This window comes from Colletotrichum siamense (assembly GCF_013390195.1).
Source record: "Colletotrichum siamense strain Cg363 chromosome Unknown KSG_Cg363_contig03, whole genome shotgun sequence".
In the NCBI taxonomy this organism is placed as follows: domain Eukaryota; kingdom Fungi; phylum Ascomycota; class Sordariomycetes; order Glomerellales; family Glomerellaceae; genus Colletotrichum; species Colletotrichum siamense.
In genome coordinates this window covers 1131374-1149928 of record NW_023501016.1, presented here as the reverse complement: position 1 = coordinate 1149928, position 18555 = coordinate 1131374, and the positions used below count along the sequence as shown (strand labels likewise).

The window sequence follows — 18555 nt, the reverse complement described above, 5'->3', positions numbered from 1 at the left end:
CTTCTCTCTCATTCTTATTCCATTGAGTGCATCAGCCAAGATGATGTTCCTCAGAGGTATCCTGAAAGCCATAGTGGCAGCAACAGCTGTTGCTCCGGTGGTCGGCCTTGCTGTCCCACCCTCCTCGGATGATGCCCTCATTCAGCGCCAATCTAGTGGCGAAAAGCTGGTTTTCTGTCACTTCATGGTATGTCTCTCACGTCTGAGTCATCTTCAGCGGTACTAACAGCCGTCCACAGATTGGTATCGTCGGTGCTCGAAGCTCTTCCAGCGAGTACGATGCCGACATGCAGCACGCCAAGGCAGCTGGCATTGACGCCTTTGCTCTCAACATTGGTACAGACTCTTACAGCGAAGCTCAGCTGGACCTCGCCTACCAGTCAGCTGCCAACAATGGCATGAAGGTCTTTATCTCCTTCGACTTCAACTGGTACGGAGTCAGTGAGGCGACTCGCGTTGGTCAAATGATCGCCAAGTACGCGTCCCGGCCGGCACAGCTTATCGTCGATGGCAAGGTCTTCGCTTCATCCTTTGCCGGAGACGGTATGGATGTCGCAGCCATGCGCAGTGCTGCTGGTGTCAGCGTCTTCTGGGCACCCAACTACCACCCTGAATACGGCACGGACTTCAGCGTTATTGATGGCGCCTTGAACTGGCTTGGGTGGCCCAACAATGGCAGAAATAAGGCACCCGATGGCTACGGAAATGTCACTGTCCAGCAGGGAGATCAAGCTTACATCGCTGCACTCAAGGGAAAGCCTTACATTGCGCCGGTGTCCCCTTGGTTCTTCACCCACTTCGGTCCAGAGGTCCCCTACTCAAAGAACTGGGTCTTCCCATCTGACACTCTCTGGTATGACCGCTGGCAGGAAATCCTGACCCTTAAGCCCCGCTTTCTTGAGATCGTCACCTGGAACGACTACGGCGAGAGCCACTACGTAGGTCGTCTGGACAGTCCCCACGGGGATGATGGCAACTCGAAATGGGTTTACGGATTTCCCCATAACGGCTGGCTTGATATGGCAAAGCCATTCATCAATGCATTCCACAACGGTGGAAGTGACGTTAAGCCGTACATTTCAGAAGATCAGATTGTCTACTGGTTCCGACCTACCCTCAGAAGCCTCAACTGCGATGCCACAGATACCACCATGGCGGACGCAAACAACGCCTCTGGTAACTACTTCAAGGGTCGTCCGTATGGCTGGGAGACTATGCAGGATAAGGTCTTCGTTGTCACCCTTCTGAAGGAGGCAGGCTCTGTGTCCATCAATGTCGGAGGTACCAGCGTAACAGTCCAAGCACCCGCAGGCGCAGCCAAGTTCTCCGTTGACATGAAGCCCGGCGCTATCTCATTCAGTCTCGCTCGTGGGGGGTCTACGGTGCTCTCCGGAACAGCTGGGATGCAGATTCTCGACCACTGCCCCTGCGGTATCTACAACTTCAACCCCTATGTCGGAACCATTCCGGCTGGTCAGCCTGATGAGCTTCTGCCCGCGGCGTACTCGTCCATCTACGCTGGCTTGAAGGTCAGCACCTGTGGTCCCACGGAGATGAAGCGCACTGCTGCACCCATTGCCGATATGGCTGTTCCTGCCATGGCAACCCCCACTGCCTAACTGACAGCCATGGAGGTCGAGTTTGGGAAGCTGACAGCTTGAGGTTTATGTCCGAAGAATCGGGGTTTCCAAGGTTCATGTATGTATTGATCGACTATTATGGAACATCGTCCAGCTGGTAAAGTTATACTCACGGCTAGGTACTTATGCGTTGCAAGACTCGCCGAGCCGGCTTGGACATGAGAAGGACAGCTACCCTGTAAATAAGAGAACATTCACCATATCGACGAACACAAATTGAGTTCAGGTCACGTCTGGCCGTCAATGGTAGATAAACCTTGCATGTGTCTGCGTTTGCATTCTTGACCGAGATCTTAGTGCCGTTGTGGCATCCCAAGCGATCTAGCTAGGGTCTGTACCATGATAAGGTGATCGAAATGTCCGAGACTTGGCTCTTTCTGGGCAAGGGCGTCGCCCTCAGCAGCTCATTTAATGCTCAGCTTCAGCCATAACGATTCAGCCGCAGATTAGCGCTCCCTTGGTGCTTCAGTATAAGTATGCATAGAAACGAAGGCCGTTTTCCAATTTCAAGCAGGCTCACAATTCAGATATCAGGTGCACCTCACATGATGGCTGGCTCCCTGTATCCTGTCACAACAGAGACAGAGCTTGTCACTCAGGCTTCTCGTCCAAGACCCACAACCAACGCCCCTCTCTGGTACCTGATCTACAACTCTCTCCTCATAGCTCTGAGCATTTCAGCAATTGCTTTCTGGGGCTTCAGTGCCCATGCCCCTCTCCTCTACTCTTTCCATTTTGGCCAATGGTTATTGGCGAACCCAAAGAAGAGCACTATTATTTGGACTGCGTGTGGGACCGTTGTCGCGGCGATCATCCTTTTACTTCTGAACAGTGTTCTGTTTCTGATGGTTAGGCAGAAGGCCCGCGTGGGATCAACTTTGTCTATTATTGAAGGCAGGGATTCTTCCTGCACCCGGCTGACGTATGGCTTGCTAACAATGCTGGTTCTAGGATGGAACAAGTGCGCGAATCAGAAACCTCTTTTGGACATCAAACGTCCTTGGTTATCTGGTTTCACCACAGTGAACTGGGTCATTGCGTTGCTTCTTACTACCGCCTTTACAACCCTTCTAACCCCAACCAGAGTTCTTGTCAGCGATTCTCTTGTAGGAGAGGAACTTGACTTTACCGCATCTGAGTTTTGGAAATGGTACAACACTTTTGACTCCAAAGGTATACCAAAGAGGAAGGTCTACGGCTGCACCAGGTATACGTACAACTCGTCGACCGGCTCAATTCGCTTTCCAACATGCCCCATCGCGGATGATCCAATTGCCGTCATCTCTGCAGGGGTTTCCGCTGCGCAGGAGTCTTTCGGGGTTCGCAATGCCTCTGTCCGCGTCGTGGAAAGTTTGTTCAAGGGGTCAACAGGTGGTGTTCTCCCACTTGGATTTGAGGGAATCTCAGCCTTCAGCAATGTCAAATTCATGTCCTGGGGCCCGTCCATGGCAAACCAATCACAACAATTCAACTACTCCCTTACACAGCAGGGTCTCTCGGCCGACGTGACCTGCCAGGAGACTTCAAACACACCCATCCAGACCCAACTTTTGAAGTCGATGGAAGTGACGAATTCCAATGCTGGCGGAACGATGGAGTTACGACGGTTCATTGTCAATCAAGGCAATTGCGGATCTAATCACACCTTCGTAGTACCAGGGATCGGTGTCGTAGCTCCGGGTTTCTGTTAACCCGACGCATCGGTGAAAAAATATGTTTTGTACCTGACTCCGATGGGAAGATACTCGCGCGCTCCGCTGTCTCTTCCAAACATGACTTGCACTTTTGAACCGATGATCACCAAAAATATTGTGGGCTACTCCACGGACACGGGGCTCTTTACGTCGAGCGTCATAGAGAGAATGGGCGGCTCAGGTATTCCGAACGAGACTGCCGACGCCATCAATTCTCTTTTCATGATATCAACAACTAGCTGGGTACGTCTTTATTTATCGTCGACTAGATTTTGCACGCTTAGATGGCTTTTCTGACGTATGCATTCACAAAACAGGGAAGCGGGTTGATCGATTCGATGCTTAGTCTGAACACGAGTGGAGACGGTTCAGGCAACTTTTCCTATGCTGGCGCAGTCGAAGCTGCGATGCGGGGAATTATCGAGTACGAAGGAACAAATCTTCGGATTTACTACGCGGCCAACGAAGCCGATGGTCGTAGTACCGTCAACGGGACGTACAAAGTCTTTCGCATGGGCTATCACCAGACGACACCAACTGCTTTGCTTATTGTTCTTCCCCTGATCGTGTACATCCTAGTTGTGGCATGGTGGTACACCTGGACTGGGTTAAGAACGGGATCATCAATCGATGATGAGTTCAACCCGACGAACAGCACTGCCTTAGTGACTGCTGCTGCCGCAGGTGCTACAAATGGCAAGTTGGGGTTGGATGGCAGAGGGGGGCTCAATGATCATTTGGTTCAGGGAGTACGTATCCGATACGTTGGCAAGACGGGATTAGTGACAATGGATCAAGTGGAGAGTGACAACTTAGGTTTGAGGCTTTTGGGGACTGAGACGTCGTATCGAACTGAACCATTTCCTTGAGATAAACTCAGTTTTGCATGCAATTAAATCCTTCCTCGACAAGAGGCGCGACCAAAAACACCACCCGCTCAATTTGAATCGTGTTCTCCTTTTAAGAACCTGGGCTCAAGTAATCCCAGTAATATCCAATTGTAACTGATAAGCGGAGTGGGGCTAGGGATTCAATGACAGATTAGCGGAGATAAGACCTCGGCAGATTGCTGGCCTCCCCATCTTTACGGCTAAGAACTCCGCGTTCGCATCTCATCGTTCTCAAGATAATCAATCTCATGTCAGATCGACATTTTAATGCGACAAAAACCAAGAACGTCTCGCTCTCAAGGTCAGCCCCGTGATGTCAGCTCTCAGCGCCGAAGACGGAGCCGGTCCAGATGCCCCACTCGCTGCCGAGCCGGCCGGCAGTCGGGTGTGGCAAGCGTGCCTTGCGTGCCGGCGAAAGAAGGTATGATCCAAGATTAAAGGTTGAAACATATATTCGGATACTGACATGCATATTAGATCAAATGTGATGGCAAACAACCTTGTCACAATTGCAGCTCCCGAGACCAGACTTGCGAGTTTCCTGGAACCAAAGACAATGCGTCAGCAAGCCGGTAGTAAGTGACATCAGGCATGGAACCTTGCATTGGAACTTCATAACAGCGACATCATCCGTATTAACTGCCCACTTGCTAGTTATACCACGTCGTTTGAGGCCCGGTGTCAGCAGATGGACTCCCTGTGTCAGAGGCTAGAGACTCTTACAAGCCAGTTGTCGCGATCGCTGGAGGCCATGCATCAGTCACCAGGAGCCGGCTCTTTGGCAACCCCAAGCGAGGACCTACTGAGGGCTGCTCAAGTCCTCAACTCTCTGCCCAACGTTCAAGAGTCGGTCCTGGGGCTTCGAAACGCCTCTCATGTGCAAGGCAATGAGACTGGCAATCTGGATGGCAACCGAGTAATGGCCCCACTACGTGTCCGCCAATCTCATGTCAACGACGACTTACTGGACTCGTCCGACAGCGACGACTCCGACACAAATAATGATCAACATCAAGATGGTCCCGTCGAAGGACGCGACAGCGAGGAAATCGGCCAGGTCGGTGCCTTGGTTCGTGATTCATATGGGCGTCCCAGGTAAGTAACCGAACCGCATTCTCGTAGTCAAAATCTCACTTTCAGATCAGGTTCATCGGTGGAGCCACACACAACATCCTCATAGAAGCTGCAAAGAGCCTGCTGCCTGCTGGTTTGACAACAACCCCTTCATCAACTGGGGCGAGCCAAAGTGTGCTGAGCACCGATGACCTCGAACTTCCACTCTTCGTCCGTGGGAAAGTGTGGCCCGAGCTGCCCTTCATACCAAAACCAGAAGACCTTCCTCGACCTCTGCAGTACATTGCAGATCTTCTTATCAGTCTCTACTTTGACAAACTGCACTACACATTTCCGGTTCTCTTCAAGCCCCACTTCATGCGACGCTACCAAAAGTTGCTAAAAGCTGGCCGTGATTGTTCTTCCCCCAAACATCGCCGTTTCTTGATGGTCTTCTTCGCTGTTTGTGCGTGTTCATCCAGCCTCCTCCCATCGAACTCGGAGAGCGAGCTTCCAGGGATTGAATACTATCAAAAAGCACTTCTCATGTTCTACGCCTCCACCGGTGAAGCGTCACTTGAGAGAGTCCAGTGCTTAGCACTACTATCAATGTGCTCCGCCGGATGGAACACTTTGTCGCAAAGTTGGAACTTGGCCGGCCAGGCAGTAAGAGCTGCCCAAGATATGGGGTTGCACTTAAGTAGTCGATCGGTGCGTTTTCATGTTTCTTTTTTTTCTACTTATCAAGTCGCTGACGATAGAAAGATACTATCCCTGGCACCAGAACTCGCGGAAAGTCGACACGCTGAGTTCCTTCGACTTCAAGTGTCCCGCCGCATATGGTGGTGTGTATACACCCTTGATAGGTACATCTCCTGTCTACACCTTGCTGCATATTCGACCTGTGCTGACCCTTAACCTCCAGAATCACGTCTATCTGTCTCGGCCGTCCAATGGCTGTCCAAGACGACGACTGTGATTGCGAGCTGCCTATGGACATGACGGATGAAGACTTTGAACCCTACTACCTGAAGTCCAGAACATACCATCCGGCCAAGGTTGACATCCCATCCAAAGGACCATGCATCATGAGCGGTTTCCTCGCGTTCGCCCGTCTCTCCCGACTGGCTGGCAAGATCCAGCACCTTAACTCGCCCCTGAACCTTCGGAAACTCGCATCTGCGGACTCCGCCAAGACACAAAGATTTCTTTCCCGCGTTGATACGTACGATCAGGCTCTGCGAAATTGGCTCGCAAGTCTGCCACCGCACATTCAGTTCTCAGCCAACAAGATGGAAAAGAGTCCAGGAGGCGATCCTGCCTTGGTAATGTGTGTCATTATCTTCATCCTACATGCGGGCTCTCTCCTGAACCTATACCGGTACGTGTGTTCCGGTCGTATCCGAAGGTCTCTATACTGATGAGCCAAGCTGCTTCTTAAACTACCCTAAACAAGCCGCTCTGGATGAGGAAGTAGATGTATCAGGTGCCATATCTCAATGTGTGAGTGCAGCACAAATGTGCATTCACGCCGCCGAGATTGTCCGAGATTTGGTACCTACTTCACATTATCTGGCTCTCTCAGTTCATTATATGACGCTCTCTGGCATCGTGCTGTAAGTCCAGTCCCCCACCTGAGCTCGAATTCTCTTGACGTGTGGTCGCTGATGCGCCATATGAAAACAGCCTACGGATGCCTTCAAGTCACTCTAATCCCGAGGTTCTGGATGATGTGAAGAAATGTGTTTCGTTCTTGAGGGATGTCGAAGTTCGCTGGTCTGGCGCGAAGCGAAGCCGGGTTATCATTGAGCAGTTGCTACAGCACCAGCGAAGCAAGCTGGCTCTTGAACGCAATACTCGCCAAAGCCAGACCAGTATTTCACCGGTTCAATCTAAGAGGAACACCAACAAAAGAACGCTGGATGACTTTGAGGGGACGAACACTCCCCGAACCGGGGGTGAAAACTTTCTGTGGGGCGAAATACCTGGGTCTGAGTTTTTTCCATTCGATCCTTTGGATCCAGTCTTATTCTCGTCTTGGGATTAATGCAGGCGCTCTTGGCTAAGTAGCATGATGAACCGCTCGATCTAATTGATTTTGAGACCGCTTGATATTCTCATGCCTACCCGGTTATTCCCTTTTCACTCGATAAACTTCAAACCTTACTTCGATCAATACCAAATGTGATCGAGGTTCTGTCGAGACGATAATACCGACGAATATAACAATTGTAGATGATTCAGGTCTCTGGTTAGAGAAAACAAAGTACATTTGAGCGACGATGACGGCGACGCTATGCACCGAGTACACCGAATCGGTGGTTGCTCTAGTACAGAAAGATAGGTGGTCTCTTTACATCTGGTTGAAAATAACTATCTTAATGTCCCTTCTGGCGTGCTGTGCCTCAAATGCCTCGTTTGCCTGGGTCAAGGGATACGTGGACGTGATCAGCGGTTTGAGGTCAACCTTTTTCGTAGATAACAGACTAATGGCATCCTCGAAGCACCCATGAGTATACCGAACGGTTCCTGCGAAGAGTACTTGTCAGCAAGGATTCAAGTAAGGAGTTTCGCAGAAGCCTACCCTTTACGTCAAGTTCATTGGCTGTAATCAAGAAAAGGGGCAACGATGCCATCGGCCTTCCCAGGCCCGCCTGTATACCTGATATTCGATCAGCATGACGGGTGTTCACGGGAGTCGGCATGAGCAACTCACATGTTCCGCCTGCTTTTAGCATGCAAATTGCCATCGTAGAGCATATCTCAGCGCCACTAGCCTCGATGGCAACATCAAAGCCGTATCCCAAGCCGTACTTGGTGATGACCTCCCTGGCGTAATGTTGAGAGAAGGACAGGACATCTTGAGAAGGGTCGCTATTTCTTGGCGTGACAATTCCGACATCAGCTCCATAGGACTCGGCAAATCTCGTTCGAGACTCTTCAATGTCGAACATAACGATCTTCTTGACGCCATATGCCTTCGCCACAGCTAGAATGAGGAGACCAAGAGGTCCGCATCCACTGTCACCCGTCAGCATCAAGAATGACAAGGCTACAACAATGTTTCTGGAGGGACTGAACACAATCCTGAGTTTCACTTACAAAATAGCCAGGCTTTGACTCGGATTCAGCGATGCCCTTCTCGCAACCTGAACCGCAATCGCTAGCGGCTGGATCGAGCCTGCCTCCTCCCAAGAAACATCTTCAGGAATGGCAACCGTGTTAGAAGCCCGGCAGGTGAAGTACTGACTTAGAGTCCCGTCAGTGGGATCCATCCCGCAGTACTTCAATCTAGAGCAGATATTCTGCTTTCCCCGTCCGCAAAACTCGCACCTGTGGCCAAAGGCAGGCTTAGTTAGACTCAGTGTCTACAACGAAGGTTTTTGTCAGGGACATCCCATACTCCCTGCATGAGAATCCGGGCTCGATTGCCACGCGCTGGCCGACAAATCTGTCTGTGACATTCTTTCCGATGGTCTTGATGAGACCTGCCGACTCGTGGCCCAGGATCAGTTCACGGGAGACATTGGCACTGTCCCAGTTGTGGCAATCCGACCCGCAAATACCAGTGGTGATAACTTCGACCAGAACCTCGTCGTCGTTCGGTACTCGGATGGGTTGCTGTCGAATTTCGAGTTTTCTGACGCCTGCCCACACAACGGATCGATTTGAGTATGGTAAAATGTCAGCCATGTTTTGATTGTTCAGAACATCGGCCATTGCAGTATCTAAGGTTCAAGAAGACCTCAAGGTGATTGCTGTATTGACTTTTTGTATATATAGCATACACCCGTTTTTATCTCAATACTTTTGAGATCGACCTCTGCTCCAGCTTTTGCCACTTCTTCATCATGAAGCCGACAATGCTTCATGATGCCTTTGGCAAGTCTCGGCTCGGAGCCCGGCCCGGCCTCTCCTTATCGATTTGTTGTTGAGTGGGTCCCATATATCGAGGTTGGTGGATGTTCATAGCACATTGAATACGGTAGTCTTCGCCTACGAGTGACGTTACGGCTTTGGCGTAGTCATCCTGCAGTTTCCCATTTTACCCGTCGCTATCACGGGCTGAGTAGGCTACGAGTCCAAATATCAATTCGACAAAACTTTAAGCAATCAGTCAGATAAAACAACGCGTTTTTTTACAGACACTTTGTGAAGACGACTGGAGAAAAAGTGCTCTATAAAACTCAGGGCAGGTCTAATTAATTGTACTCGGTGGCCGTTTTGGGGTCTTCCGTTGTATCCAAATCTCCGTTGGTGCCATTCACCTCCTTCGGCTTGTCCTCGTCAGCCTTCTTAGACACCAGGCTCTTCAGCTTTCCCATTTCAATAGACATCCATGTGGCGATGGCAACGATGTCCGCTCCGCAGTTCACGAAGTGGAACCCTTGTTTATACTTGGCCGCCGCAACGTCGGCACTGAGCGCGAAGTGCCCAACGTACTTCCCGGCGTCAAGCCCAGCTTTCAGAACACGAGCAATTGCTTCCTGGACCTCGGGGATTGAAGCATGATCAAATGCCACATGGCCCATCGAGGCCGCGAGATCGTTGGGGCCGATGAACAGCATGTCAACCCCATCTACTGCAGCGATCTCCTCCACATTATCCACGGCCTTTTGGCTCTCTATTTGCACGCAGACCATGACGTTATCGTTTGCGCTGAGTAAATAATCTCGACCGGTTTGATTGAATGCGGAGTGCGCGAACATGGCCCCGGCTCCGCGAAGACCCTGGGGCCATCGAGCTGAGCGATACTTGCATGCCCGAACAACAGCTTCTGCTTGTTCCTAAGGAAATCATTAGCCTTCAATGGAGAATTAAAATTGCTCGTTCACACCTTTGTCTCACACATCGGAACCATGATTGCATGGGCACCACAATCCAGTGCCCTCTTCATCATCCAGTGCTCCGACGCAGGTATCCTCACGATGGGTGACACCCCTGAAGTCGAGATGGCCCCGACCTGAAGGTACATATCTCTGTCGTCGATATTTCCATGCTCCGTATCGATAAGAATCCACTGTCAAAATGTGTCAAATTGTTGCGAACATTTCAACCTAGAGATCGAGATTTGGGATTGCTCAATAACTTACATCCTCTCCCAAGGGCGCCACTGTCCTCGCCAGGGAGTAGCCGGGGAACTCAAGCCATTGACCAACGCTCGGGCCTTCACCTCTTTTGGCCCTTTCTAGAGATTCCCGCAATCGTGTCTTGCCTGTCGCATCAACAACAGGGGACTTGATTTGGTTTGCCATGGTTCTGAATGTGATTCAATTGGATGATCAAAGGTGCTTGCAAATTGAGAGCAAATGTTTCTTGGTAACAATTGAATGTGACTACGCATTTCCGTCTTCCGTTGATCTTCTTGACACTGAGTATTTGGCGTAAGCTGTTGGCATGAGGGGTAGCTTCGGCCGGGTCCCGGGCCGCTGGCGACTGTAGTTGGAAACAATTGGCTAATCGATCACAGCATGTCCAGGGTGCGACGATAAGTTCCCATGTCAGATCAATGCCAAGTACGCCAATCATTATCGCACGCTTCTGCTTATCCATGGCAAACCGGGCTATCTCCGACATCGCCACCTTACCGGCCTGATCGGGGGAGATCCGGCCGAATCGACAACGCGTCGTGTAACTGATACTTGGTCCCCTACAGGTGCGCGCTGATAAGGATGGAGAGAGATGCGGTGACCGCAACTCAGATTGTCGTTGAATATAAGGAAGCAGTGTCTCAGTGGGGTATCCTCGGTAGTTTACATAGTCGAATTACAAATAACAGGTCACCTTCCGCCTCTGGCGACAATTCTATTGAGGGCATCGTCGTATTTTCCCCATTTCGCCTTGTTGACGCCAGGATGACTTCCGAGCCCGATATCAAGAAGACCGACGAGTTGGACGTCAACGACAAGCCCAATGATGTTATCGAAGGCACCATCGAAGATGCGACCGAATACTCCGACTCCTACTTCCGGAAGTTGCGTTTCAAGATCGACTTGTTCCTCCTCCCGTTGATGTGGGTTTGCTATGGCACCCAACAGGCCGACAAGACATCTCTCAGCGTGCAGGCGGTATTCGGCCTTCGCGAAGACACCGGATTGGTTGGCGAGCAGTTCAACTGGCTGAGCACCATCTTTTATCTGTCTTACTTGGTGTGCGAGTTTCCCGGTAACTGGCTGATTCAGAAGAGTCATACTGGAAAGTTTCTTTCCGTTGTGATGATACTATGGGGCGTCGTGGTTCTCTGCATTGCGTTTGCAAAGAACTTCGCACACCTCATGATTCTTCGCACCCTCCAAGGCGCTTTGGAATGCACAATTTCACCAACTTTCATGCTGATCACGGGAGCTTGGTATACCTCGCAAGAGCACACACTGCGGTCTTTGATCTGGGGAACATCCAATGCTGGGATGAACATCATCACCGGTCTGTGCATGTACGGTATCGGATTGCATGCACAGAAAGACCCCAATGGTCTTGCAGCAGTAAGCCTATCTCTTGAAAAGACTTAATGGCATGGACTGACATCTATCTTGCAGTGGAAAGGAATCTCCTTCTTCCTCGGCAGCTTGACCATTGCGTGCGGAATCCTTGTGTGGTTCATTCTCGGTACGCTTCGTGAAGTGCGATGGCTCAACGAAAAAGAGAAGAAGGCGGCAATTGCTCGCGTGGTTGCCAATCAAACCGGGTCCGATAAGAACAAGCGCTCTGAGTTCAAGTGGGAGCAAGTTTGGAGCACTTTCAAGGGTACGTCACGTCTTCGTTGGAGACAATTGCATTAAGGGACATCTTCAGGCTGACGAGACAACATTGACAGATCCGCAAACCTACTTCTTCTTTTTCGTGACCATTATCAACGCACTACCGAACGGAGCGAACACCACATTTTCGAAATTGATCTGGAAGTCGTTCGGATTTTCAAACTTGGAGACACTCCTAAAGGGTTCTACTCCATACTACTGTGTTAGCATCTGCTGGTTCTTGGTTGTCGGATACGTCACCCTGAAGAAGCCTAACCTCCGATGTAAGTCCCTATAGTTTTGATTCCTGATTGCTGCTAACAGCCCGAAGTCCTGATGATGATGTTCTCCCTCGTTCCTGCCTTCAGCGGCATGATGGCTTTGGCTCTGCTCCCAACAGACTCCATGAAGTGGACTAGATGGGGCATGTACATCTTGCAAGTGTTTGGATCATTGCCTGGTCTAAGTGAGTAGTATCGTATGATTCAGTTTGACACCGTATCTGATGTTATTTTAGTGATCTGGACCTTCCTGCCCTCCAACGTCGCCGGCAGAACGAAGAAGACCGTCACATCAACAGTTCTGTTCGTCGCTTATTGTGTTGGAAACGCGGTGGGAGCTCAGATGTTCGTGGCCTCAGACGCACCAAAGTATATTCGCGGTCTTACTGCTTGTGCTGTTCTCTATTGCGTTGAGTTCTGCAGCATGGGGGCGTGGCGGTTCTACTGTAAGTCAAAACCTACTACAAGTTGCGATTTAAGATGAATGCTAATACACGAGCTCAGATATCTGGGAGAACCGAAGACGCGCGAAGCTCATTCGTGAACAAGGCATCTCTGAGGAAGAAAGTGAGCGACTCGGCAAGCTAAATGCTGAAGTTGATATGACCGATCGGGAGAACATTCATTTTAAGTACAATTACTAGAGACTGACGTGGCGGGAGCGTTGGTCCTCCGCGAATAGCACCAATTCTGGAGATTGAGTATCATCTCAGCGCCTGAAATGAAAGCATGATCGTTACAGCCTGTCCTCTGGGGAAGAGACACGGCACAATCTTCCGTTCTGCGTTTGCACACCCTGGTCCCCGTCCAACACAGTCCACCTCTCGCTCCCCACCGCGGTGACGGCATAGAAGACATCATTAGGATCCCACCTTCTCTTGATCTGACTAAGTCTTGGGTAATTCCCTCCATAGAAACTCTCCTGCCAGTCAGACTCCTCGACACTGGCTTCGTTGAGATATGTGCCGCCCCCTTCGGAGACCGGGGCAATTTCGCGCCATGGTCGGAGAACCTGTTCCTGGAGATACATATTTTGAGTAGCCAGAGCGGCGGGAGTCGAGTGATCAGCGGTACGGTTTGAAGAGGTCACCAGGAAAAAGACCATCTCGCGGAAGGCGGGGTTGACGGCATTGTTCTGGTTTCCGACACTTGGGCCCGCGTTACCAGGGGCGTTGTGATAACCCAGAAAGTGCTTGCCGGATGAGACGTGGGATTTGATGAGAGCATAGGTCTCCTCATATTTCTCGACAAAGTTTCGGCGGGGCACCAGTCGGTTCGCAGGAAGCGACGTGTCAACGCCAACGGGAAATTGATTTGCACCCCACGTTGCCTGGTAAGCCGAGTAGAAAGACGTATGTGCCGTGGATTGATGCGATACTGATAAAGTGATGTTGTTCGCCTCGAGGTATTCGAAGAAAGGCCTTACAACCTCGTTGTAGGAGTCCAAAGTGTGGTTCGGGGCAAACATATAGTTCATGCTGAGCTGCGGTGTCGGCCACATGATGTAGAAGGAATACAGCCCGGCGTCAGTCCAGTTGAGGAACTCGTCGTAGAACTTTCTCACGCCCTTCCAAAACTGGTCGATGCTATTATTGGAAGCATCGAGTGTCCACTTTGCCGTCACCACATTCATCCGAGGATGTGCGCGGATGATGACTGATGTGATGACGCCAAAAGTCCCGCCGCCGCCACCACAGAGAGCCCAGAACAGATCGGGGTTCTCCTTTTCGGAAACAGTTCGGAAACGGCCATCAGCAGTCACGATCTGAAAAGCGACAACGTGGTCGGCGGCCATTCCGTAGATGCCCGCAAGGGGGTTCTGACCTCCCCCGGTGATCATGCCACCAGCGTACCCTACACTCTGTCATGCTATCAGTGGCTGATTTGATGGACATTGAAGAGACAGAACCTACCCAAGAAACTGCACCTAGGACGGTAACGTTGTTCTGTTCAGCAACCTCGTAAACTTCTCGGACACTAACGCCGGCGGCTAACTTCATCGCGGGACCAGAGTATCCAGGTCCTTCGTACTTGGGCAAATATTCAATGTCCTTCACATTGTGCATCCATAGGCTGAGTGCACCGGCCCCCAACGACTTTCCAAGATAACAGTGCCCAGTGTTCTTGATCACCAGACGTAAGTTGGCTGCACGAGCAAAATTGACCGCAAGCTGAATCTGCGCAACGCTTGTTACGTTTATTGCATACTCCGGGTAGCCCCCAATAGTGCATTCGGAACCAGATATCTCGTTTTTTGGCTGACAAGTGCGTCCTTGGAAGATGGGCCAGTAATTGGCTGTGGGGTCGGCGCTTAGGAAGTTGGCGTTTGCAGAGTTTTTGATGATATTGGCGCACTCGATATCATCTCTTGCACCCCATTGAGAGTTGTAACAGGGAGCTCCCAGAGGTTTTGTTGGGATCAGAGCTCCTCCGAGTAGTTGATCCAAGACGCCCCATACTTCATCTCTTGGCCAGCTTGGATCGCCAGGAAAAGCTTTGCAAGCTGCGCGTACTTGAGGCTGAGTTGAAGGCGAGACAGGATCGTCTCCGAAGGTGAAGTAGGACGCGTACTCGGCTGTCGTCTCGTGATCGACTATGCGAGTCACAACATCTTCGGTCAACTGCTGTACCTCCGTGCTTTGAAGCAGTGCTCCTGCGGCTGCTGTCGCGGCAACGACTTCCACGGCAGGCTTGATGTCTGAAACTGTAGCGGCGGCTCGAAGCGCGAAGTGCAGGAAGATAGAGCCAAGCATTAACGGGGACATGACGGGCATCTTGAGTAATGAAGATGTATGAATCAAATACCGAGACCACGGTAGGATGGCGCAAATGGCTTTTGTTTTCCCTAGAGCCTAGTAGATTGATGACCGAAGGTGTCCCAAAGCTGAATCTAAGGGCATGATCAAAGGGGTTGGCTTGCAAATGATCATCGGAGTCAACAGTGGCGACAGATTGATGTTGCGTGGAACGGCAATGTCGCATTCTGCCCTAATTACGATAGTAATTGTTATTGGTTCCCTCGGTCTATGCCCATGAAGGCTTTAGGTGACCGCATGCATATTAGTGGGATGCTCGAGACGCGATTCGACCTGTTGTGGGTACGATACAGGCTGACGGCGGCATAATTGCAACGAGAGACGTGATTGGATAGATCAAGGGCCTTCAAGGGAACATCAGGCTGCATGTCAGCACTATCCCGCATTGCAGTTCCGCTGGAATTCTCCCTCCGGCATCTCTTTTCCCGTACGCATCCCATCCACCAGATAGACGACGAGTTTGAGTCTTTGTGTTGCATTACGCTTTCAGGATAAGTCACCTTCCATCGCCAAGAACTCCACTTCAAAAGACCTCGCTAATGCAGCTTGACTGAGCCATGGAATCTCAGCTCTGTCAAACCTGCGCGGGGATCTTCACAGGGGAACAAATCTTACGTGAAGATCGCCCGCACCATCAGTCAAGGGATGATGTCCTGCAGGCGGCAAAGAGCGGATGTCATCTCTGCAGTTTCGTAACTAAGAGTCTAGCCTTTGAGCTTTTCGGCGGAAACCAACCGTTCAAGGCGAATTGGTATTTGTCATACCCAAAGATGTCGACAACAAACAAGCCAAGGCTTCGCTTGACCATTGATGCAGGATGGGACGAGGAGGATGATGTTTCTGAGTCGAGCCAGGCGACGACTTCTTCACTAGACTGCAAGAATATCGATGGTCAGGGATATGTCAAGTTACCAAAGACAGGAACTGAGATGAAGGGACCAAACAAGTCAGGATTTGCACCGATATGGGGGTTTGAGATGGTCCCCACATCGAGTAAGTTCATTCTTAACACCTCGCATGATTTGTCGGGGTGCCTACTAATGGTTCTTAATAAGATGCGAGCTCATATGTCAGATCTTATGAGCCCCCTGCTCAGTTGGGAAGCCCCGGATCGTGGACTCCAGTTCATAAGTGGCTGAAAGATTGCCTGAAGAATCACCAGCAATGCTCCAAGCATATCAACACGAATTATCGACCCACGAGACTAGTGGAAATCGTCAACTCCACTACCGTTCGCGTTGTTGAACATCTTGACGCCAAAGCTTGTCCAGCTTACGCATCCTTCTCTCATTGTTGGGGGCAAGCAAAGACGTTGAAGTTGCTTCAGACGAACAAACTCGAGCTCCAGAATGGCATAGAAATAGCGACGTTGCCAGCAAGTTACAAAGAGGCGCTCGATGTCATGGTGGGGTTCGGCATCAAGTTCATCTGGATCGACTCGCTTTGCATCATCCAAGACTCGAAAGACGACTGGCGTGCCGAGGCAGCAACCATGTGCGATGTGTACCGCAACTCCTTGCTCAACATCTCCGCATGCGCCGCAGCCGAGAATTCGGAGTTGAGCTTCCAGAACCGAGACACGGGCACCATAAGGCCCATGGAGATAATTCCGAAGTGGCGCGGCATCAAAAATGAGCGGTTCCTCGTTACCAACACCGACATTTGGATGCAAGAAGTTGAGGAGTCCCCGTTATACCGCCGCTCATGGGTTCTGCAAGAAGCACGCTTATCCACTCGGAACCTGTGCCTCACACGCAATCAGCTCTGGTGGGGATGCCGTGGAGGAACCTTCTGCGAGACCTGGCCTGATGGCCTGCCCAATGACATGGACAACGCCAAAGGTCGTGAAAGATCATCAGCTTCCGGACAGACCTTCACCCATTTCATGTGGTGCAGCTTGGTCGAGAAGTACACGACGTGCGGAATGACCGTTCTTTCGGACAGAATGATTGCCATTGCCGGGCTTGCAACCGCATATCACGAGGACTTTGCTGGCGACGAGTACATCGCTGGCATGTGGAGGTCCCAACTACCTCAGTCACTTTGCTGGGTTGCGGGTCCTGATGAGATGGTTCCGATGAAGTATCGGACCACCGAGTATCGGGCGCCGTCATGGTCGTGGGCTTCGGTTGAGGGAGGGGTATACTTCCATCACACCAGGTACGGCCCTGATGGTAATCATCCAACCTCAGTCTGCGATGTTCTGGACATAAAGCTGTCAAAAGTAGGGCCTTCCCCCTACGGTGAAGTAACCGGGGGTTTCCTACGACTTCGTGCTCCATTGGTCGAGGTCGAGGTTGGAGACGAAGCACTACGTTTCCAGGGAGCGGACGGGGGCTTTCACCACATACCGGGGACGGCTGAAGATTTGGGCCAGGAGCGGTGGGACTTTGACCAGTACACGTCTGTTGTGCTTGACGAGTACACGTCCTACATAGAGGCCATGATATCGCATATCAGCGCCCCAGCCATTGACTTGAGCAAGAGTGTCGAGTTTAATGGGGCAAAGAGGGTGACAAGGGCTGCAGAACAGTGGAAGAAAGCCGATGGACGGCTATTCTGTGCTCCTATTATCGAATGGAATAGTCCGGAAGGCAGCGAAGGCGCCGGCATAGTTCTTGTCCTTCCCAAGTCAGGGCCCGTCGGTTGCTATCAGCGAGTCGGCTCGTTCAGATGGAAGGGAGACAAGGTTCAGAGCCATCTACACAGTCTGAAGCTACGTGATTTCAACATGATTTGATCAGAATCAAATAAATCAATGGGACTCTTTCCTGGCAGCGGCGCACCGCTGAAATGTCAATCGTCGGCTTTAGCTCTTTGCTAGATATGTCGTGACAGCGATCAGACTCATTTTCTTATCTTGGCCGAATCCGTGAATCCTTTACCGAATGGTAATTATGGCCTATTATCAAACGTCAGACGTCGAACAAATTTACGCTGTTGCTTCAGCTTCATATTTCTGTCCCTTGGTGGGCTCTACTCCAGGGGCTACCTATCTACTTTGGGGCCGAGGCCACAAGACCCCGCATGAGAGCCCAGTGGAGGGCAACAATCCTACAGGAGACCTTGTGCTAAAATGCACGATTAATGTTCCTAGGGACTAAGGCAAACTCTCCATTCCTGTTGTCGCCGTCGCCGTCAATGCCTCTTTTGTTATTGACATTTTTACTATCATCGTTTCTTCCACTATTATGCTGATTCGAAGTATAATTCCAAGTGTCCTTATTAAATCCAGTACACAGGGAATGTTGCCGCGCTGAGACAGTAAATAAAAGTTGGTCGGTCTCTTCTACAGGAAGGGGTTGGTTCATGTACGGCAGAAAGGCTTTTCAACACTGCCTCCGAACGATCAGACTGGCATCTGGAAGAGGCAAATCACTCAGTGCAGACACCTCTCTGCGAAGTCTTCTTCGTTTGTTTCATTACTTCAATCTTGTGGACTCA

At 50.8% G+C, this 18555-nt stretch overlaps 8 protein-coding genes across 8 annotated transcripts; 5 read left to right on the top strand and 3 right to left on the bottom strand.

Moving 5' to 3' along the window:
• Positions 1–40: 40 nt before the first annotated feature.
• On the top strand, positions 41–1619 carry Mutanase (the record flags this gene model as incomplete). Its single annotated transcript, XM_036636161.1, has 2 exons — positions 41–187; positions 240–1619. The coding sequence occupies 2 exons, from the start codon at positions 41–43 to the stop codon at positions 1617–1619; spliced, it is 1527 nt and encodes a 508-aa protein (XP_036498106.1).
• A 1793-nt stretch (positions 1620–3412) lies between these two features.
• CGCS363_v004311 (uncharacterized protein) lies at positions 3413–4156 on the top strand (the record flags this gene model as incomplete). The annotated part of the gene is made up of 3 exons (XM_036636160.1): positions 3413–3577; positions 3652–4083; positions 4151–4156. 3 exons carry the CDS (start codon positions 3413–3415, stop codon positions 4154–4156), a joined length of 603 nt encoding a protein of 200 aa, XP_036498109.1.
• Positions 4157–4537: 381 nt separating this feature from the next.
• On the top strand, positions 4538–6754 carry CGCS363_v004310 (putative transcriptional regulatory protein; the record flags this gene model as incomplete). The annotated part of the gene is made up of 7 exons (XM_036636159.1): positions 4538–4645; positions 4702–4799; positions 4879–5319; positions 5370–5672; positions 6043–6126; positions 6203–6658; positions 6748–6754. The coding sequence occupies 7 exons, from the start codon at positions 4538–4540 to the stop codon at positions 6752–6754; spliced, it is 1497 nt and encodes a 498-aa protein (XP_036498108.1).
• An 876-nt stretch (positions 6755–7630) lies between these two features.
• On the bottom strand, positions 7631–8970 carry xdhA-4 (D-xylulose reductase A; the record flags this gene model as incomplete). Its single annotated transcript, XM_036636158.1, has 5 exons — positions 7631–7806; positions 7862–7939; positions 7994–8298; positions 8380–8526; positions 8681–8970. 5 exons carry the CDS (start codon positions 8968–8970, stop codon positions 7631–7633), a joined length of 996 nt encoding a protein of 331 aa, XP_036497081.1.
• Positions 8971–9479: 509 nt separating this feature from the next.
• rhmA (2-keto-3-deoxy-L-rhamnonate aldolase) lies at positions 9480–10532 on the bottom strand (the record flags this gene model as incomplete). The annotated part of the gene is made up of 3 exons (XM_036636157.1): positions 9480–10064; positions 10115–10297; positions 10371–10532. The coding sequence occupies 3 exons, from the start codon at positions 10530–10532 to the stop codon at positions 9480–9482; spliced, it is 930 nt and encodes a 309-aa protein (XP_036497082.1).
• A 600-nt stretch (positions 10533–11132) lies between these two features.
• Positions 11133–12939, top strand: CGCS363_v004307 (putative transporter; the record flags this gene model as incomplete). The annotated part of the gene is made up of 6 exons (XM_036636156.1): positions 11133–11759; positions 11814–12021; positions 12092–12298; positions 12346–12480; positions 12532–12741; positions 12800–12939. 6 exons carry the CDS (start codon positions 11133–11135, stop codon positions 12937–12939), a joined length of 1527 nt encoding a protein of 508 aa, XP_036497079.1.
• Positions 12940–13031: 92 nt separating this feature from the next.
• On the bottom strand, positions 13032–15069 carry ZEB1-9 (FAD-linked oxidoreductase ZEB1; the record flags this gene model as incomplete). Its single annotated transcript, XM_036636155.1, has 2 exons — positions 13032–14156; positions 14209–15069. 2 exons carry the CDS (start codon positions 15067–15069, stop codon positions 13032–13034), a joined length of 1986 nt encoding a protein of 661 aa, XP_036497080.1.
• An 812-nt stretch (positions 15070–15881) lies between these two features.
• Positions 15882–17851, top strand: CGCS363_v004305 (uncharacterized protein; the record flags this gene model as incomplete). Its single annotated transcript, XM_036636154.1, has 2 exons — positions 15882–16104; positions 16167–17851. The coding sequence occupies 2 exons, from the start codon at positions 15882–15884 to the stop codon at positions 17849–17851; spliced, it is 1908 nt and encodes a 635-aa protein (XP_036497077.1).
• Positions 17852–18555: the final 704 nt, after the last annotated feature.